Source organism: Malaclemys terrapin, chromosome 7 (genome assembly GCF_027887155.1).
Source record: "Malaclemys terrapin pileata isolate rMalTer1 chromosome 7, rMalTer1.hap1, whole genome shotgun sequence".
Lineage (NCBI taxonomy): Eukaryota > Metazoa > Chordata > Testudines > Emydidae > Malaclemys > Malaclemys terrapin.
In genome coordinates this window covers 53,764,585-53,784,002 of record NC_071511.1, presented here as the reverse complement: position 1 = coordinate 53,784,002, position 19,418 = coordinate 53,764,585, and the positions used below count along the sequence as shown (strand labels likewise).

The following is a 19,418-nucleotide window of genomic DNA, read 5'->3' as shown; positions in this document are numbered from 1 at the left end:
CGGTGATCCCCCGAGGTCGAGGATGATCTCTTTCACAGGTTTTATTTTTCATGAGTCCTTTGGTGACTGACGAGCCCAATTCTTGAGCCACAGGCTCCTTGACAGACATTGCAGGTGGTGTTGGAAGACAGGGTTGGGTCACAATTGCTGCATGACCATTGTCTTTCCTTTCTTTTCTGGTGCTTTTCTGCAACCAGGGCAAGGCGATTTTCCTCAAAAGTGGACGTTCCATTTCTGACAAGTTTTCACCAGTTATCCCTATCCTGGGCTGCTGTCTCCCAGTGTGCAGTGTCGATGCCACATCTATCAATGTTTATCTCGAGGGTGTCTTTAAAGCATTTCTTTTGGCCTCCTCATTTCCTTTCTCCTTTGGTGAGTTGGGCATACAGCAGTTGTTTTGGTAAGCGTACATCAGGCATGCATACACAGTGCTCGCTCCCACTCAGCTGGTGCTGGATAATCAGGGCCTCAAAACTGAAGATGTTGGCCTCTGTGAGGACACTGACATTAGTGCAATAATCCTCCCAGTTTAAGTTGAGGTTCTTCCAAAGAAAGTGCAGGTGCTGGCGTTCCAGGTTTTTCAGGTGTTTTCTATAGGTCACCCAAGTCTCACAGCCATAGAGGAGAGTTGGGATTACCACTGGTTTGTAAACTAAAAGTCTAGTATGTGTTCCGATATTGTGATTGTTGAACACCCGGCAAGACAGTCTGCCAAAGGCTAGGCTGGCACAGCGAATTCTGTGCTGAATCTCGACGTCTATGTCTGCCCTCTGTGAGAGATGGCTGCCAAGATAGGCAAAGTATTCTACATTTTCCAGTTCTTCTTTGTCAATATAGATCTTCCTTGCTGGGTCTGATGATTGACTGATGGACTGGCTGATGGAGAACTTTTGTTTTGCTGAGGTTCAGAATTAGCCCTAAGCTTTTGTAAGCTTCAGTGAACCATTTAGGGGCTGTTTGTAGATTCTCCTTTGAGTGTGCAACTTCAGCACAATCATCTGCGCACTGGAGTTCAGTTATTGTTGCTGATATTACTTTAGTTCTGGCATGGAGACAAGAAATGTTGAAGAAGTTGCCATCAATCCGATATTGGATGCCAATGACCTATGGCAGAAAGTCTTGGGTTAGTGTTTTCATAGCTGCTAAGAAAATGAAAAAGGATGGGTGCCAGTACACAACCTTGTTTTACGCCAGTTCGGATGACAAAGGCCTTAGAGATAAAGCCACTGCACATGATGGAGGCAGTCATCTTGTCATGGCGCAGTTTTACAATGGTGATAAATTTGCTTGGGAAGCCAAACTTTGACATGATTTTCCACAGAGCCTAACGGTTGACAGAGTCGAAGGCTTTGGTCAGATCGATAAAGGTCATATACAGCTCCTGGTGGTGTTCTTGACATTTTTCCTGGATCTGCCTGGCTGCGGAAATCATGCTGATTGTGCCTCATGATGGTCTGAAGCTACACTGGGCTCTGGAAGTACTTCCTCGGCAACAGGGAGCAGGCAGTGTTAGGATATAGATATTCAGGCATGTCTGCAAAGGCCTATACTTTAAGAATGTAGGTGTATTCTTATCACTAAGCTAGTTATAGAGGTATAAAAGAAAGAATCAAAATCACTGTCTGTGTAAGGCCCTTCTTTTACTGTGGCAGTCTGAGGCCCTGTTATTAGGCTAAGCCTTTGGCTAAGCAGCAGAGGCAGCCATAAGCTGGGAAGTGAACGGTCACATCCTCACATTCCAAATTAGTCACATTGAAATAAGGCAATCTGGGGCTGTTAGAAAGGTGAAGCAATATATCACCTCCAGATAAAGGGAAGAGCCTAGAAGATGTAAAAGGAAACTTAGTTTGATAGCATCCTGTCTGGCAAGAACTCACTTATCAATGGCTGGGATGTGAAATCCTCATTTCTGTATTGTTCTATCGCTGTAGCCTCCACTTCCCTATTGTTTGTCTGTATAATCTCTGTCTGGTTCTGTGATTGTTTTTGTCTGCTGTATAATTAATTTTGTTGTGTGTAAACCAGTTAAGGTGGTGGGATATAATTGGCTAAATAATCATTTTACAATATGTTTGGATTGGTTAGTTAAATTTCAGTAAAAGGATTGGTTACGGTATAGCTAAGCAGAACTCAAGCTATACTATATAGTCTGCAGTCAATCAGGAAATAAGTTGGGGGAATGGGAACAGGGAATGGGGTGGAGGAATTGGAATCATGTTTTGCTAAGGGGGGAAATGGGAACAGGGACACAGGCAAGGCTCTGTGGTGTCAGAGCTGGGAAGGGGGACACTGAGGAAGGAAACTGGAATCATGCTTGCTGGAATTTCACCCCAATAAACATTGAATTGTTTGCACCTTTGGACATCGGGTATTGTTGCTCTCTGTTCATGCGAGAAGAACCAGGGAAGTGAGCGAGTGAATGAATAAGCCCTCTAACAAGCGATTCAGCAAGATTCTAGCAAGAATCTTCCCAGTGATGGAGAGGAGGGCAATGCCTCGATAGTTGCCACAGTCAGCCTTGTCTCCCTTTTTGAAAATGGTGATGATGTTAGCGTTACGTAAGTTGACAGGGATTGCTTCAGTGTGCCAGATTTTGAGGAGTAGCAAGTGAAGCTTGTTAGTCAGTGTTTTTCCCCCCACTTTCAGTACTTCAGCTGGTTTGCCATCAGGACCTGGTGTTTTATTGTTCTTCATTTGTTTAATTGTTTTGCAGACCTTCTCAGATGTTGGTGGGTTGGCAAGAGTTTCCCAGATTGGGTGCTGAGGGATGGAGTCAATGGTGTCGTCAGTCAATTCTCGATTTAGAAGTTTTTGGTAATGTTCCTTCCAGCACTCTTTGATGGATTTGTTATCTTTAAAAAGGGTACTATCATCTTCTGTTCTCAGAGATATGAGCTTGGTCCGTACAGGAACTTTGTCTCACAAAAAAAAAAAACCTCTGCATACCATGTCTGTCAGCAAATGTTTGGATTTCTTTTGCTTTGTCCTCCCACCATTTGTTTTTGATTTCTCAGATCTTCCTTTCAACCTCAGCTTTGAGCTGATGGAAAGAGCTCTGCTTTTGACTGGATAGTGGTTGCTTTTGCCAGTTACAGAAAGCTTCTCTCTTCTGGATACGATGGTGGGGAACTGATACGAAAAGAGTGAAAACAAAGCAATCCTGAGAAGGAAAAGGGTCAGGGGGAAGTCGGAGGAGAAGGAATAAGATCAGGGGAGAAAACTGGGAACCCAAGTTGGAATGATCTATGATATTTAGGGGGAGACAGAGAAATAAATGAATGGCAAACACATGCTAGAGATAATGATATGCAAAACTGGATTAAATGAAATAAAATGGAGAAGGAAAGAGAATGCGAGGGCAAGAGGAATCTCAGTCCCACCTGACACACACACGATCCCTGGAAAGGATTTTGCTAATATGACGGGAGGAATGCTGATGAAATGCTAAGGGAAATTAGAGAGGCTATCAAAATTAAGAACTCAATAATAGTGGGGGATTTCAATTATCCCCATATTGCCTGGGAACATGTCACCTCAGGACGAAATGCAGAAACAAAATTTCTCGATACTTTAAATGACTGCTTCTTGGGGCAGCTGGTACGGGAACCCACAAGGCAAGAGGCAACTGAGTGGAGCGCAGGAGCTGGTCCAAGAGGTAACTATAACAGGACAGCTTGGAAATAGTGACATAATATAATAACATTTAACATCCCTATGATGGGAAGGACATCTCAACAGCCCAACACTGTGGCATTTAATTTCAAAAGGGGGAACTATGCAAAAATGAGGGGGTTAGTTAAACAGAAATTAAAAGATACAGTGACTAACGTGAAATCCCTGCAAGCTGCCTGGGCGCTTTTTAAAGACACCATAATAGAGGCCCAACTTAAATGTATACCCCAAATTAAGAAACATAGTAAAAGAACTAAAAAAGAGCCACTGTGGCTTAACAACCATGTAAAAGAAGCAGTGAGAGATAAAAAGACTTCCCTTAAGAAGTGGAAGTCACATCCTAGTGAGGTAAATAGAAAGGAGCATAAACACTGCCAAAGAGGAGTTTGAAGAATGGCTTGCCAAAAACTCAAAAGGTAAAAACAAAATGTTTTTTAAGTACATCAGAAGCAGGAAGCCTGCTAAACAACCAGTGGGGCCCCTCGATGATCGAGATACAAAAGGAGCGCTTAAAGACGATAAAGTCATTGCGGAGAAACTAAATGAATTCTTTGCTTCAGTCTTCACGGCTGAGGATGTTAGGGAGATTCCCAAACCTGAGCCGGCTTTTGTAGGTGACAAATCTGAGGAACTGTCACAGATTGAAGTATCACTAGAGGAGGTTTTGGAATTAATTGATAAACTTAACATTAACAAGTCACCGGGACCAGATGATATTCACCCAAGAGTTCTGAAAGAACTCAAATGTGAAATTGCGGAACTATTAACTAGGGTTTGTAACCTGTCCTTTAAATCGGCTTCTGTACCCAACGACGATAGCTAATGTAAAGCCAATATTTAAAAAGGGCTTTAGAGGTGATGCCGGCAATTACAGACTGGTAAGTCTAACGTCGGTACTGGGAAAATTAGTCGAAACAATAGTAAAGAATAAAATTGTCAGACACATAGAAGAACATAAATTGTTGGGCAAAAGTCAACATGGTTTCTGGCAAGGGAAATCGTGTCTTACTAATCTATTAGAGTTCTTTGAAGGGGTCAACAAACATTTGGACAAGGGGGATCCAGTGGACATAGTGTTCTTAGATTTCCAGAAAGCCTTTGACAAGGTCCCTCACCAAAGGCTCTTATGTAAATTAAGTTGTCATGAATTAAAAGGGAAGGTCCTATCATGGATTGAGAACTGGTTAAAAGACAGGGAACAAAGGGTAGGAATTAATGGTAAATTCTCAGAATGGAGAGGGGTAACTAGTGGTGTTCCCTAAGGGTCAGTCCTAGGACCAAACCTATTCAACTTATTCATAAATGATCTGGAGAAAGGGGTAAAAAGTGAGGTGGCAAAGATGATACTGAACTGGTCAAGATAGTTAAGACCAAAGCAGACTGTGAAGAACTTTAAAAAGATCTCGCAAAACTAAGTGATTGGGCAACAAAATGGAAAATGAAATTTAATGTGGATAAATGTAAAGTAATGCACATTGGAAAAAATAACCCCAACTATACATACAATATGATGGGGGCTAATTAAGCTACAACAAATCAGGAAAAAGATCTTGGAGCATCGTGGATAGTTCTCTGAAGATGTCCACGCAGTGTGCAGAGGCGGTCAAAAAAGCAAACAGGATGTTAGGAATCATTAAAAAGAGGGTAGAGAATAAGACGGAGAATATATTATTGCCCTTATATAAATTGATGGTATGCTCACATCTTGAATAGTGCGTACAGATGTGGTCTCCTCATCTCAAAAAAGATATACTGGCACTAGAAAAGGTTCAGAGAAGGGCAACTAAAATGATTAGGGGTTTGGAACGGGTCCCATATGAGGAGAGATTAAAGAGGCTAGGACTTTTCAGCTTGGAAAAGAAGAAACTAAGGGGGGATATGATAGAGGTATATAAAATCATGAGTGATGTGGAGAAAGTAGATAAGGAAAAGTTATTTACTTATTCCCATAATACAAGAACTAGGGCTCACCAAATGAAATTAATATGCAGCAGATTTAAAACAAATAAAAGGAAGTTCTTCTTCACACAGCGCACAGTCAACTTGTGGAACTCCTTGCCTGAGGAGGTTGTGAAGGCTAGGACTATAACAGTGTTTAAAAGAGAACTGGATAAATTCATGGAGGTTAAGTCCATTAATGGCTATTAGCCAGGATGGGTAAGGAATGGTGTCCCTAGACTCTGTCAGAGGCGGAGATGGATGGCAGGAGAGAGATCATTTAGAATCATAGAATATCAGTTTGGAAGAGACCTCAGGAGGTCATCTAGTCCAACCCCCTGCTCAAAGCAGGACCAATCCCCAACTAAATCATCCCAGCCAGGGCTTTGTCAAGCCTGACCTTAAAAACCTCTAAGGAAGGAGATTCCACCACCTCCCTAGGTAACCCATTCCAGTGCTTCATCACCCTCCTAGTGAAAAAGTGTTTCCTAATATCCAACCTAAACCTCCCCAACTGCAACTTGAGACCATTACTCCTTGTTCTGTCATCAGGTACCACTGAGAACAGTCTAGATCCATCCTCTTTGGAACCCCCTTTCAGGTAGTTGAAAGCAGCTATCAAATCCCACCTCAGTCTTCTCTTCTGCAGACTAAACAATTCCAGTTCCCTCAGCCTCTCCTCATCAGACATGTGCTCCAGCCCCCTAATCATTTTTGTTGCCCTCCGCTGGACTCTTTCCAATTTTTCCACATCCTTCTTGTAGTGTGGGACCCAAAACCGGACACAGTACTCCAGATGAGGCCTCACCAATGTCGAATAGAGGGGAATGATCTGCTGGCAATGTCCCTACTTATACAGCCCAAAATGCCATTAGCCTTCTTGGCAACAAGGGCACACTGTTGACTGTTGACTTGATCATTACCTGTTAGGTTCACTCCCTCTGGGGCACCTGGCATTGATCACAGTTGGTAGACAGGATACTGGGCTAGATGGACCTTTGGTCTGACCCAGTACGGCCGTTCTTATGTTCTTATGAAGGAGGAGGGAGAGAATAAGATGGAGAATATATTACTGCCCTTATATAAGGGCTGAGCTAAAGGGCTAATTCCATCTCCAATATCTGTGTGTCTGTAATTCTTCAAAGAACAATAGTAATTCACATTTCAGGAATGCCCACACTGAGTTACACTGCAATCTCTGACTGTCTTGTCCCTGTGTTGGGATCAGGGATGTTTCAAACAGTCTCACCTGCAGGAATTTGCTCACTGGCTTCTGATACTTCTCCCTTAGCTCACTGATCAGCTTCCTGAGACAAGAAATCTCCTCAGAGAGTTTAGTGATTTATTTTCATTCTGGATCTTCAGAATGAGCTTGGTCGCTCTTGCTCCTCAAGACACAATCTTTCACCTCTGGTTTGTTTCTGTTTCAGTAAATAAAAATAGGGAAAGGACTGGGCAGGGACATGGAGGGAGCTGGAGTCCTTTCATGGAGTGGTGAGTGTTTAGCAGGAGAATTTCTTTGCAAACCCTAACATTTCGGACACTTAACTATACCCTGTGCATTTTCTCACACAATCCTGTTTGACCCCAAGTGTTTTTTAGTCTAATTAGCTAAAACTTGGAAACACACAGCCATTTCAAACTGGAAAGCTGGGATCTTTGGGTTTGACCAGTTTGAAACAAAACATTTAAACAATGTCAAAACTTAAAAATTGAAATCAGGCGATTTGTCAAACTCAGTCCTGTTATGTGAACAGTTTGGTTTTGATTGATCAGCATTTGTTAACAACAAAAACAAGTTTCATTAAAAAATTACTGCTCAGCTCTACCCCTTCCTTGGTCTCTTCCAAGCCCTGTTCCTGGGTTTCAGTGGCTGGGCCCGGACAGACCAGAAGGAGCTACAGAAAAGAGATTCACTTCTCTGATCCACAGTGAGGAGCCCTCACACAGCCGCTGTACAGCAGCAGCAGGTCAGGACAGGCACTTCTGGTTGTGAGATCTGAGATGATAAGCTCCTTGTCTTGTGGGTTGAGGGAAGGGGAGAGTTTGACAGCAGGGCGCTCAGGTCCCTTGTCAATGAAGCTGTGTGTGTGTGTGAGATGTGGCACTGAGAGGAAGCGGCGGAGTTGGTTCTCAGACATTCATCTCCCTCATCCTCACTCTCCATGGATGGGGTCTCACTGCACATGCTCTGCAATTCAGCCACCCATCTGCTCTCCTTTCTCTGAGTGGGGGATACTGTCCCTGACTTTAGCTGTCTTCTCAGCCCACAGATTCCCCAACACGGGCTCTGTCTTTTCACCGACAGAGGCTAGGTTCTAGGCTATTCATGGCTGCTGTTCCCTCCCCTCCCTCTCTGGGAATGCAGAGTGCCCCAGTGCAGCCTCGGAATGGCAAGGTCAATGTTTCTTTCACAGTGAAAAGGGAACCGTGTCCCTATTGGTGTTTGGGTCACAGATTCCATCCCGAAATAGATCAGGAGATACAAATGACAGAAAATACCCTCCACATAGAAAGGGAAGTTTTAACAACTGATTTATTTATGATCAGGGAAACTGAGGCCTAACCCAAGTGGACAATGAGTCTTGCCTATTTGTGTGAATTTTGGTGGAATGACTCAGTTGTTCCACTTGACACCCTAATCACAGACATTCTGTGTTAACATCTCGCTGCACTGACACAGTGGAAACTGTGCCCACAAGCTGTGCTCACTGGATTGTTGGACAGCTCCAAGCAAAGGGAGCAGGTCAGTTGAGCCTGGAAGGTTTTTGCTGGATTCTCAGAAGCCCCAGTGCAGGGAAGAGAGGAGCTGAGTTTCATTTTCCTCATTCCACAAATGGGCTGCACCTCAACCTTGACCAGGAGCATTTGGGGATTTCTGTGTGAGGGAGGTGGAAAGGGCCAGATTCACAAAGGGGACTCAGACCCAGCATTACAGCGCCTATTTTTAGGCACCCCGGCTCCCTGTACAATGCACCGGGAGAGCTAGGGGCCTAAGAATGGGATCCCACAAAAGACAGCGCTCTGAGTGGGAAGCTGCCTCAGCCAGACAATAGGACATGCCAGCAGTGTGGCCTAAGCCCCATCCATCAAAGGACTTAGGTGCCTGGCTCTAAACTGGAGGGAGGCAGCTCTCCCTACTTGGGATTCACAGCCATAAACTCTCTTCCAGGGTGAGGGGCCTACACCAGGTTAACCCCTTCTCATGGGAAATGAGAGGGATGGTACTATTGCCTGCCTTGCAGAGGTGAAAATAAGGCGGTATGGTCTGGTACAGTGGCAGTGATTTAAAGAGCCCAGGGCTCCAGCCGCTGTGGGGAGCCCCAGGCCCTTAAAATCACCGCCAGAGCTCCGGCAGCCGGGTTTGGGCGGGGATTTAAAGGGCCTGGGGCTCCCCGCAGTGGCAGGAGCACCGGGCCCTTTAAATCCCCATCCAAGCCCTGCTGCCCCGGGGTAGCGGTGGCAGGGCTCCTATGGTGATTTAAAGGGCCCAGAGCTCCATGGTGGCTGGAGCCCTGGGGCTCCCAGCCACCTCTGCAGCTGGTAGCTCCGGGGTGATTTAAAGACCCTGGAGCTTCCAGCCACAGCCGGAGCCCCAGGGCCTTTAAATCTTGAAAGGCCCCGCCTCGTCCGGTTGAGGCTCAGGACTCCGGCATACCGGTAGGTCCTTTAGTTACTTTCACCCCTGCTGCCTTGTCATCTATGGCCCAGCAGTGAGGGCACTCAGCCAGGCTGAGGGATGCACAGCTTCAAATCCCTTCTCTGCCTGGCCTGGAGCAGGGGCCTGAGCCCAGGTCTCTCATCTCTGAGGGGAGTTCCCTGGCCACTGGGCTCCGAGAGCTGGGGCTCTTGCAGTCTCTCCTCTTTGAGCTATTCCACTTTTTAGAAAATAGTCATTGGAGCAGAGCCTGGAGCCATGGTCTCCCCAGAGAGAACACTAACCAGTAGACACAGGAACCATAAATACTTCAGACATGACAGTAAAGAAATACCAGCTGCTCTTCAATTAAAGGCTAGTGCTAAAGGTGCATGTTAACCCTTTGCTTGCTAAGAATTATTACCCTTGGGGTGTAGAAAGAAAAAATCCAAAATGGCTTTTCTTTCCTTTAATCACAGTGATAGAAAACAGCAGAGTTTGTTGCTGAAACTTTGTTTGCAAAAAAACTCTCTTCATCCTGAGAGCCCATCGTCATTGCCCTTAGTATGAGCTGGCCACCAGCAGAGAGCCCTGGAGCCCTGAAGCCTCCATGTGTCCCCTGAATTGCACAAGCCTGCTCCTCAGACTCCTCTCTGTGGGGACACAGGGGCCATTGCAACCTGCCTCTGAGGTTCTAGCAGCACAGCCTCTGCACAGACCGTGCTCCTCAGGTCAGACAGAAGAGCAGAGGAAAGGACCTCAGCAATGATCTCCATTCATTGCCTCCGGCATAGCCCTCTTCCCCCAACACAGATCGTGGAACCCATGGGTTGGAACAGTGGGACAACATCCCTGACATATCCATGGAGCAGAAACTCCCATCTGTAAGAATAATTCAAAGGAAACGCTTTGATGTGAAGTTTGCTGAGTTTCATTTCCCTGCTGTATCTGGGAATAGACCACAGTATGGCTCACATTGTCTCAATGGACTCTGAAATCTTTGCTCAGGGAGAACTCCCATTGTAGCCACTTCTCTCTTACCCCACGTTTAGTGTCAGGGGATTTGAGGAGTGAAAGGCAACATTAGCATGTGTGCTGACTCCTGGCTATGATGTGAAGTAAGAATAAATAAACGTAAAGTTGCCAGATGCAAATTCTCATTTTTTTTAAAGTGACCATTCAGTCTTTTCCCCTGCAAACCCTTCTCCATGTGCGTAAATTTGAACTCAAAGGGATAACTCACACACACAAAGATCAGCATGTTCTTAAGAGGCTTCATGATCCTTATCCTCAAAATGAAGCTCCCAACTAATGACTGCAATTTTCAAAAGTACCTAAGGGAGTTAGGAGCACAAATCCCATTGACTTTGAATGGGACGTATGCACCGAACTCACTTAGGTGTTGTTGAAATTCCACCTTAAGTACTTAATTAACCACAGACCAAAAATAAAATAAAATAAAATAAAAAGTTTGGAGTGAAGGTTGTGACTACATTTCTATGGTTTGCTTCCTTTACATGAGTTACAAAAGCAGTGAGAAGGCAAGGACATTCTTGCTGATTTAGGTGTCCAAAGCCCTTAGGACTGGAGGCTTTGAAAATCTCATTTTGCCACATTGGACATAGAAGACTGACAAACCATCAATGGATCACCATTGAGAACATGCTAGCCCATTGTGAGCTATGAAAAGAAATGGAAATGCTTGGCAGGCCTAGATAACCTATGGAAAGGTTCATGGGATGGCCCTATGAGTAAGACTGGTTGAAATTTTTGTATAAAAACTGATTTTTGATAAAATTTGGGTTTCATTTAAACAAAAATTTTACACTAAAAGTGTCTGTTTTCCATGACATTTTTTTGATTTTTCATCAAACAAACAAATGTCCCAAAACTGAACTATTTCAGCAGAAAACCAAAATACTTTGATGGGGGCATGCCACCATGACTGAGTCTGTTCTATTGTTTCACAGCTATCTCTGATTACATTGGGACTGTCTGGTAGGAAAAGAGCCTCCACTGATTTGACTCACGACTGTGTCTTTACTTTCAGATGTAAGAGAGTGCATCAACATTAACGTGTTCTCTGAAGGACTTTTTTATGAGGCCACGCTAATCCAGGCAGAGCCCATCTCTTATGCTGTCTGTTTCTACAGGCAGAATCCTGGCTGTCGGACCTCGTATGTTACCAGAGCCTTCCACTCAGTGATCAAGGTGAATTTTATCCTAGACAAGTGAAATATTCTCCTGTGAATTGTAATTACCTCCAAAATAATGTCTGGTATCCCAGTCTCTCTTCTGGATTCCTTACCACAGAACATAGCATCTCTCCTGTATTTCTCATGATGACATTTCCTGAGATCACAAACAGGACTGCAGGACTTTCAAATGTTTGTTTTTATTTGAAGTTCATTTCAACAAAAAGTGAACATGCTCCTGTTTCTCATACTGGTCACAAAAGATGCGCTCCAGAATTTTTTTTTTTTAATCTTGATTCAAATTCCCCTCTCAGTGCCCCCACTTGCCAGCAGCAATGATGCTGAAGAGGTTGATCACAATGGCTGAATTTGGCCCACTATGTTTATATTATGCCATGCCTTGCGCTGAGGTGGGGGGAAGGAGTTATTGTCAGCTGGAAGTGAAGTGGTGCTCTCTGGATCTTAAAGCATGACCCACCACTGCCTGAGCTATGAGACCCAGCTCTGTTAGCTAAGGCTGTAGCAGGATCATCAATCTCTCCCGCTACTGCTAGAAGTGGACTGAGCACCATGCTGAATGGGGGTGGGTGATAGTCAGAGCCAGACATGCCAGCTACTAAAAGGCAGTGTGTTCATTGAACTGCCAAAACTTATTTTGACATTTAGATCTGTTGCAATGATACAGACAAAGCAAAGTACAGTGAAGATAACATTGGCTCAAAGAAGGATTTTCTTTCCTAATTTCTCCGTTAAAACATTTTCCATTCCTTTTTGCAAGAGAATTACATTTATTCCATATTGGTTTCCCCTTCTACAATGCATGTTAAGGTTTGTGTATTTTGTTCTGCTGGGTAACTGACTCTCCCCTCCTATCTCCTTAGCCAACTTCACCTCTCCACTCCCAAACATCTTCTCTATAGGTTTTCCCCTCTCCAAACTCCACCGTCACACTCCCCACAGCACCTTCTCTCCCTGAGTTCCACCTCTCTCTCATTTTCTGCCATTTAAGACTGCTAGAGTCCTCCACCCTCGTGACGTTCTTGAGAGTCATTGGGATATTTTCCCCCATGTCTCAGGGACACACTGTGATATGGGATGGCCCACACAGGTATGAGAAAGATGTGTATATTCCTCTTTCCCCAACTGAGAAAAAAGGGCGGATTTTGTCCCCAGAGAAAGAGGCCGGTGGGAAAGTGAAGATCAGGGCCTCATTATCAACATCAAAAAATGTCACCTGCCCCCGTTCGTAGTCCAGAGAGACCCGAATCCTCCTGGGTTTATCAGCAAAAGGGAGGTGGGTCCCCTCAGGGGAAGTGTAAGCCACCAACCACCCTGCCCCGCTCCGCCGCAAAGCCCAGAAGCCCTGCTCAGGGCTAACACTGATCCTTCCCTTCCTGCTCACAGACTCTCTGGCAACCCCCAAAACCCAGCTTCTTGCTTCCCCCACCTCCACCTCCCAGCAATGTCTCCCCGAGGTGAATCCCTCACAACCTAGCACAAAGGGATCATTGTCAAATCTCTCCAGATTGTTGGGGAGATTCTGCCGTGTGAATCCCCATCTCACACTTTTCTGATCCTCAGAGAGGACGAGTCGGGGATGAGCCGTATCTGGATCCAGAGTCACATTCACTGGGGAGAGAGAGAATCAGAGCGTTAGAGGCAGAACTTAGCCCTGGGGGAGGCTGGGGGCCATTTCTCACACTCCCCAGCAGCTCTGGTCCAACTAGAACACTCCCTGATTTTCTGCTTCTGTCGCAAGGAGATGCCTCCCTGGTTGGCTGGGCAGGGATCTCACTGCAGCTCCTGTCCCACAATCAATAGGGGTACTGTTGTAGCTGCTGCTATGAGTGCAGAAACCTTCCAAGCTGCTCCTTGTTCCCCCTGTGGGGCTCTGCCACACTCCTAGCTGCAGAGACAGACTGGGAGGTAGCAGAGCTGGAGTTCACAACATTCAGCAAAGCCACCAGTGATACTTGGGGCAGGGAAAACAGCCGAGGAAGTGGCACAGGGGAGAGATCCTTTCCCCACTCCTGAAAGCAGTGACCCCAAGCTGCTCTTCCCATCCTAAGGGAAAGAGAAAGAGAGCAGGGGAGAGTCCAGGAAGGGGATAGAAGGATGTAGCAGAGGGACAGAGTTAAGGTTGTTTGGGTGCTAGCTGAGTCTGTTATTGTGGGATGATTGCCTTAGATTTAATTTTTTGTTTTCTTTTTAAATTTCAGTGGGGTGTTTTGCTCTGTTTCAGCTTAATTTGTATTTAGGGAATGTATAAATTAATTAGGATTTTTGTGAGAATTTTACCAGATTTTGAAGAGAAAAATCCACATGAGGACTTACCTTTCTCATCTGGTCCCATAGATTGAAATATTTTTTTCTCTAATTCAGATGTCGGATTGTCCGGAGAAAAAAAAAATGTTGACAGAAATTAGAAATGCTGATACAGTCGTAATTATATCCCCTCTATTAATTAACAAACTTGTCTTTTGGAGGCCCATAGATAGGAGCATAGAAAGAAATAGACAGAGATTGAGAAATGAAGAAAGACACAATTTTTTCAAGTGAGGCTGGATTAAAATTAAACAATTTTTCATTTCTATTTACCAATTCGTCCTAGCATCCCATAGATGTCAAAGGCCAGAGGGGCCCATTAGGATGATGTGGTCTGACTATCTGCAGAACTCAGACTAGAGAACATCACCCAGTGATTCCCACTTGGGGTTAGTAACTTGTGGCTGAACTAGAGCATTCTCTCTTCTGCTGATGGAGACCCCTCCCCCCCAAATGGTAAATTGTTCCACTGAGGAAGAATATTGGATTATTTTTAGGGCTGTCAAGCGATTAAAAAAATTAATCTCAGTTTTAATTGCACTGTTAAATAATAATAGAATGCCATTTATTTAAATATTTTGGGATGTTTTCTACATTGTCAAATATATTGATTTCAATTACAACACAGAATACATAGTGTACAGTGCTCATTTTATATTATTATTTTTGATTAAATATTTGCACTGTAAAAAAGAAACAAGAGAAACAGTATCAGAGGGGTAGCCTTGTTAGTCTGAATCTGTAAAAAGTAACAGAGGGTCCTGTGGCACCTTTAAGACTAACAGAAGTATTAGGAGCATAAGCTTTCGTGGGTAAGAACCTCACTTCTTCAGATGCAAGATGCAAGTTTTTTTCAATTCACCTCATACAAGTACTGTAGTGCAATCTCTTTATGGTGAATTGAAAAATACTATTTCTTTTATCTTTTTACAGTGCAAATATTTGTAATAAAAATAATAATATAAAGTGAGCACTGTACACCTTGTATTCTGTGTTGTAATTGAAATCAATATTTGAAAATGTAGAAAAACAAAAAATATTTATAATAAATGTAAAGTGGTATTCTATTATTGTTTAACACAGCGATTAAAAGCTGCGATTAATCACAATTTTTTTAATCGAGTTAGCTCAAAACAAATTAATCCCTTGTGTTAACTGCGATTAACAGCCCTAATTATTTTACAATTATGTTTTATTTTGTTTTATTGTTAGTTATTTGTTAATATAGCAGAAGTGAAGCAAGGCACGTTACATACAGAGAGGAGCAGATAGGAACAAAATACACAGAGAGACTCTGGACCAAAAATGGAGACAGCTTTGGTGAGGGGAAGCAAGCCCAGTGGTTAGGGCATGAGCCATGGACTTGGGAGATCTAGGTTTAATTCTCTGCTTCACCCTAGACTTCCCTGTGTAGCCTTGGAACGCTATGGGTACATGTGCACTGCAAACTAAGGTATAACTGTAGCGTGGGTAGGCTAGCTAACATGGACAACAAGAGTAATTAATTTATGGTCACATGGACTGCAGCACGGGCTCCCCATCCAGTACAAGCCTGCTGAGAACCCTAGGTATGTACTCAGATTGTTGGTTCATGGTGCTGCGTTTTCACGGCTATTGTTACCTGTGCTTGGCAGATTAAGGGCACATGGTGCAACAATGCACACGAAAGGGGTGTAATTTCTAAAGTGTACTAATTTGTGTTGCACAATAACTGGTGTGTGCAGACCCTGCTGGTGCACACTAAATGTTCCCTAGTGTACTTTAGTGAACTATCGTTTCAAACTGCACTAGTTAGAGTGCTCTAGGGAACGCTAACAGAGCATTGGTGCATTTTAGAAATCACAGCCCCCTTCTGTGCATTGCTACACCATGTAGACATGCCCTGAAGCTAGCACTGATATACCTGTCCATGCTACAGTTCCACTTTAGTTTGTGGTGTAGCCATACCCTTATTCACTTTATGTCTCAGTTCCCCATCTGTACAAAAGGAGATAATAGTATTTCCCTATCTCACAGGAGTGCTGTGAGGATACATACACTGAACTGTAAGGGGTTCAGATACTAGGATAATGGCCAATGCCAGGTGCTTCAGATGGAATGAACAGAACAGGCAATCATCAAGTGATCCATCCCCTGTGGTCCATTCCCAGCTTCTGGCAAACAGAGGTTAGGAACACAATCCCCGCCCATCCTGGCTAATAGCCTTTGATAGACCTATCCTCCACGAATTTATTGAGTTCTTTTTTGAACCCTGTTATAGTCTTGGCCTTCACAACATCCTCTAGCAACATCCACAGAGGTTGACTGTGCATTGTGTGAAGAAATACTTCCTTTTGTTTGTTTTAAACCTTCTGCCTATTAATTTCATTGGGTGACTCTTAGTTCTTGTGTTATGAGGAGTAAAAAATAACACTTCCTTATTTACTTTCTCCACACCAGTCATGATTTTATAGACCTCAATCATATCTCCCCTTAGCCGTCTCTTTTCCAAGCTGAAAAGTCCCAATTTTATTAACCTCCCCTTTGCCATCTCTTTTCCGAACTGAAAAGTCCCAGTCTTATTACTCTCTCCTCATATGGAAGCTGTTCCATACCCCTAATAATTTTTGTTGCCCTTTTCTGAACCTTTTCCAATTCCAGTATAACTTTTTTGAGATGGGGTGACCACATCTGCACGCAGTATTCAAAATGAGGGTGTACCATGGATTTATAAAGAGGCGATATAATATTTTCTGTCTTACTATTTTTTCCTTTCTTAATGAATCCCAACATTCTGTTCCCCTTTTTGACTGCTGCTGCACATTGAGTGGATGTTTTCAGGGAACTATCCACAATGGGTCCAAGATCCCTTTCTTGTGTGGTAACAGCTAATTTAGAGCTCATCATTAGATTCTAACCTGTTAGAATCGCCATTATATACTGTGAATATATAATCCAGCTTCTTTCCAAATAAAGAACAGAAGTATTTACTGAATACATCTTCCTTGTCTGTATCATAGAATCATAGAAATGTAAGTTAGGAAGGGACCTCAAGAAGTCATATTGTGCTGGGGAAAAATGAATCAATACCTAGACCATCTCTGTCAAGTGTTTGTCTAACATGTTCTTAAAAACCTCCAGTGATGGGGATTCCACAACCTCCCTAGGTAACCTGTTCTAGTACTTATCATGAAGTATTTTACCATCTCCATTTGGTTATAGACTTACACCATTGTTATGATCTCATTTGTTTCTACTTTATTTTTTTTTTTAAATCCTCTGTATTGTCATTAACCCTAATGGTCATAGATTTTTCATGAATATTTGTAGCTTCCCTTATCAATTGTCAGTTCCTTCCCACATCCCATTTGTTATATGTTCTTTTCTTTAACTTGTTGCTTTCACTTGCCCTCTTAAAAGGATCTTTTCTTTTCAAGCTCATGACATTATACTAACATTCTTTAAGGGCTTCTCTACACAGAGTTAGTACACATTGAAATGGCTGATACACAAAATGCAAACCCTTAATGTGCACTAAATCTCCATTAGCTGCACAGTCTGTACTACTGTGCTACTTTCATGATATTATCATCCCTGATTTTAAGATGAGGGCATCGAGATTCCAAGGTTTCAAGATTTGGCACAGAGAGGTTAAGGTCCAAAATTTCCAGCATAATTTCTAAAGAGGAGATCTTGCTAACTTGTGCGTGTGCCTAACTTTAAGGAAATGAGTAGTCCCACTGAATCCTTCTAGCTCCCCTTCTCGGTACCTTTGAATTTCCTCTGAGTCTCCATTAGAGCATCACTTTGGTTATAAGTATTGAGGCTCTCAGACAGTTCAGGAGAAATCTCCACTTGGTGCTGGAGCTTCACCTCCACACGCCTAGAGAAAATAATAAGATTGTTATTCATGTTAGGGAAAGTTACTGTCCTAAGGAGCCTAGGGAATGAATTACTTTGTTTATGCCAGCCTCAGAGCACGTATAGCTCAGGCAATTGCAGTATAAGCTTCCCCCATGGTGTTCCATCATGGTGCTTCAACCTTACCCATGAGAATCCATGGTAATCTAGGGATAAGAAAGAAATTCAGTCTCCAAAGCCAATTTACTTTCGAGCTCTGTGTTATTCTGAACAATATGAGAGGACCTCTTCAAAGGCAGAAAAGACAATTTGGTGCCTATCTCCTCCTTTTATCCTTAAAAATTTCTCACTCTCTGTTATCATATTTCTGGTGCTCTTTTTTTTCTGTGGACACCTGCCCACCGGGAACTGGAGTAAGACCTCCGGCTCGGCTCCCTAGTATACTTCACAATTCCCTGAACACTCCTCAGATGGTAAACATTCTGGATCCCTGCTGACTTGGGCAGGATCCAGTGGCCTAGAGGTGAAAAGCCCATATTCCATTCCTGGAATCCCAAGGAAGAAAGTCCTCCAGGGATGGACTTTACTGGGAAAATATTTCAGGTTAATAACCCTTCCCATCTTATTGACATTTAAGGAGAGGACACCTACCTGCTCAAGATGCTGCTGTCCTCCTAGAGGAGAGAGAAATAGAGAGGGAAGCTCAATGTACATGTTGTAGTTAACAAAAAAATAGTTCTTAAAATCAGATCTTTGTGTTATTGTTATGATGAAGTTTTGTTATGGATGGATACAGTGCTCCAAGTCTCTCAAGGCATCATGAAAAGTGCAGAGTTAAAGTTGTTTATGTTTGCTATGACTTTCCAGACTGAGTAGCTTCTTTACATTTAACACTGTATTTCTGGTTGTTTAATGTTTTTGTTTGTTTCTTACTTACAATGTTTTTGAAGGATTTTTACTCTTAATTGAGAAATTTGTAATATCAACCATGACTTCACCTTAACACATATGTTTGTCTGAGGATCATTGGTTGAATTAATAATTAAGTCTGGTAGAAGGTCAGATCTTCATCATAACTGCTCATTGCCTTTTCTATTTGGTGATTTTATCCATGGAAAGAGTATCATTGACTCCAGGAGATTTGGGGGGGCCTCACAAGTCTGTTTCACATTTGGAGCAGAAATTGGTGATGTGGAGCCAGGTATTTTTGGGATGTTATTTATTTACCAAATGTACACAAGCCCTGTTTCTTCAAGCACAGGTGGTGACAGGCTATATCTACACTTAAAATGCTACAGTGGCACAGCTGCAGCTCTGCAGCTGCATTGAAGTAGTGCTTCAGTTTAGACATTTACTACAACATGAGCTACGCTGACAGAAGCACTCTTTTGTCGGCATATCTGTATCTACACGGGAGGCTTGTTGACATAGTTATGTTGGCTAGGGGTGTTGCCCTGGATTGGAGGGAGGGAGTGTAACCCAGTGTATGATCAAGCTAATTTGAACCATATTATGTGCATTCAGCCACCATGAATTAATAAAATAGAACACCGCGTAGTTAAGGTTTATTTTGAAAGCAGGCTTTTAGAGGCAAGGTCAAAAGAGAGGAGAGAAAGGTAAATAATTGAGACTGAAGGAAGATAAGTGGATGGAAGACCTTGAGTCCAGTTGTCTCTGATATTAGAAGTTTATTGAAAGTTAGGAAAAGTGATGATCACTTAGGGGTCATTATGACCTATGTGTTTTGTTACTTATAAAAAGTCTAGATAATAGAGTGTACTTTGGAGCGGTCCTCTGAAGCCATCCTAAGG

General features: G+C 43.2%; 1 protein-coding gene across 2 annotated transcripts in view; it reads right to left on the bottom strand.

The window, feature by feature from the left end:
• Nucleotides 1–11,623: 11,623 nt before the first annotated feature.
• LOC128840667 (E3 ubiquitin-protein ligase TRIM68-like) overlaps nt 11,624–19,418 on the bottom strand; it is a 35,414-nt gene continuing 27,619 nt past the window's right edge. For both annotated transcript variants that reach the window (XM_054034948.1, XM_054034949.1), the window contains exons 3-6: nt 18,259–18,281; nt 17,517–17,629; nt 13,777–13,815; nt 11,624–13,071 (exon numbers count right to left, since the gene is read on the bottom strand). In XM_054034948.1, the coding sequence (XP_053890923.1) occupies nt 12,515–13,071; nt 13,777–13,815; nt 17,517–17,629; nt 18,259–18,281 (732 nt within the window). In that variant the 3' untranslated portion in view covers nt 11,624–12,514. The remainder of the gene's footprint in view (nt 13,072–13,776; nt 13,816–17,516; nt 17,630–18,258; nt 18,282–19,418) is intronic.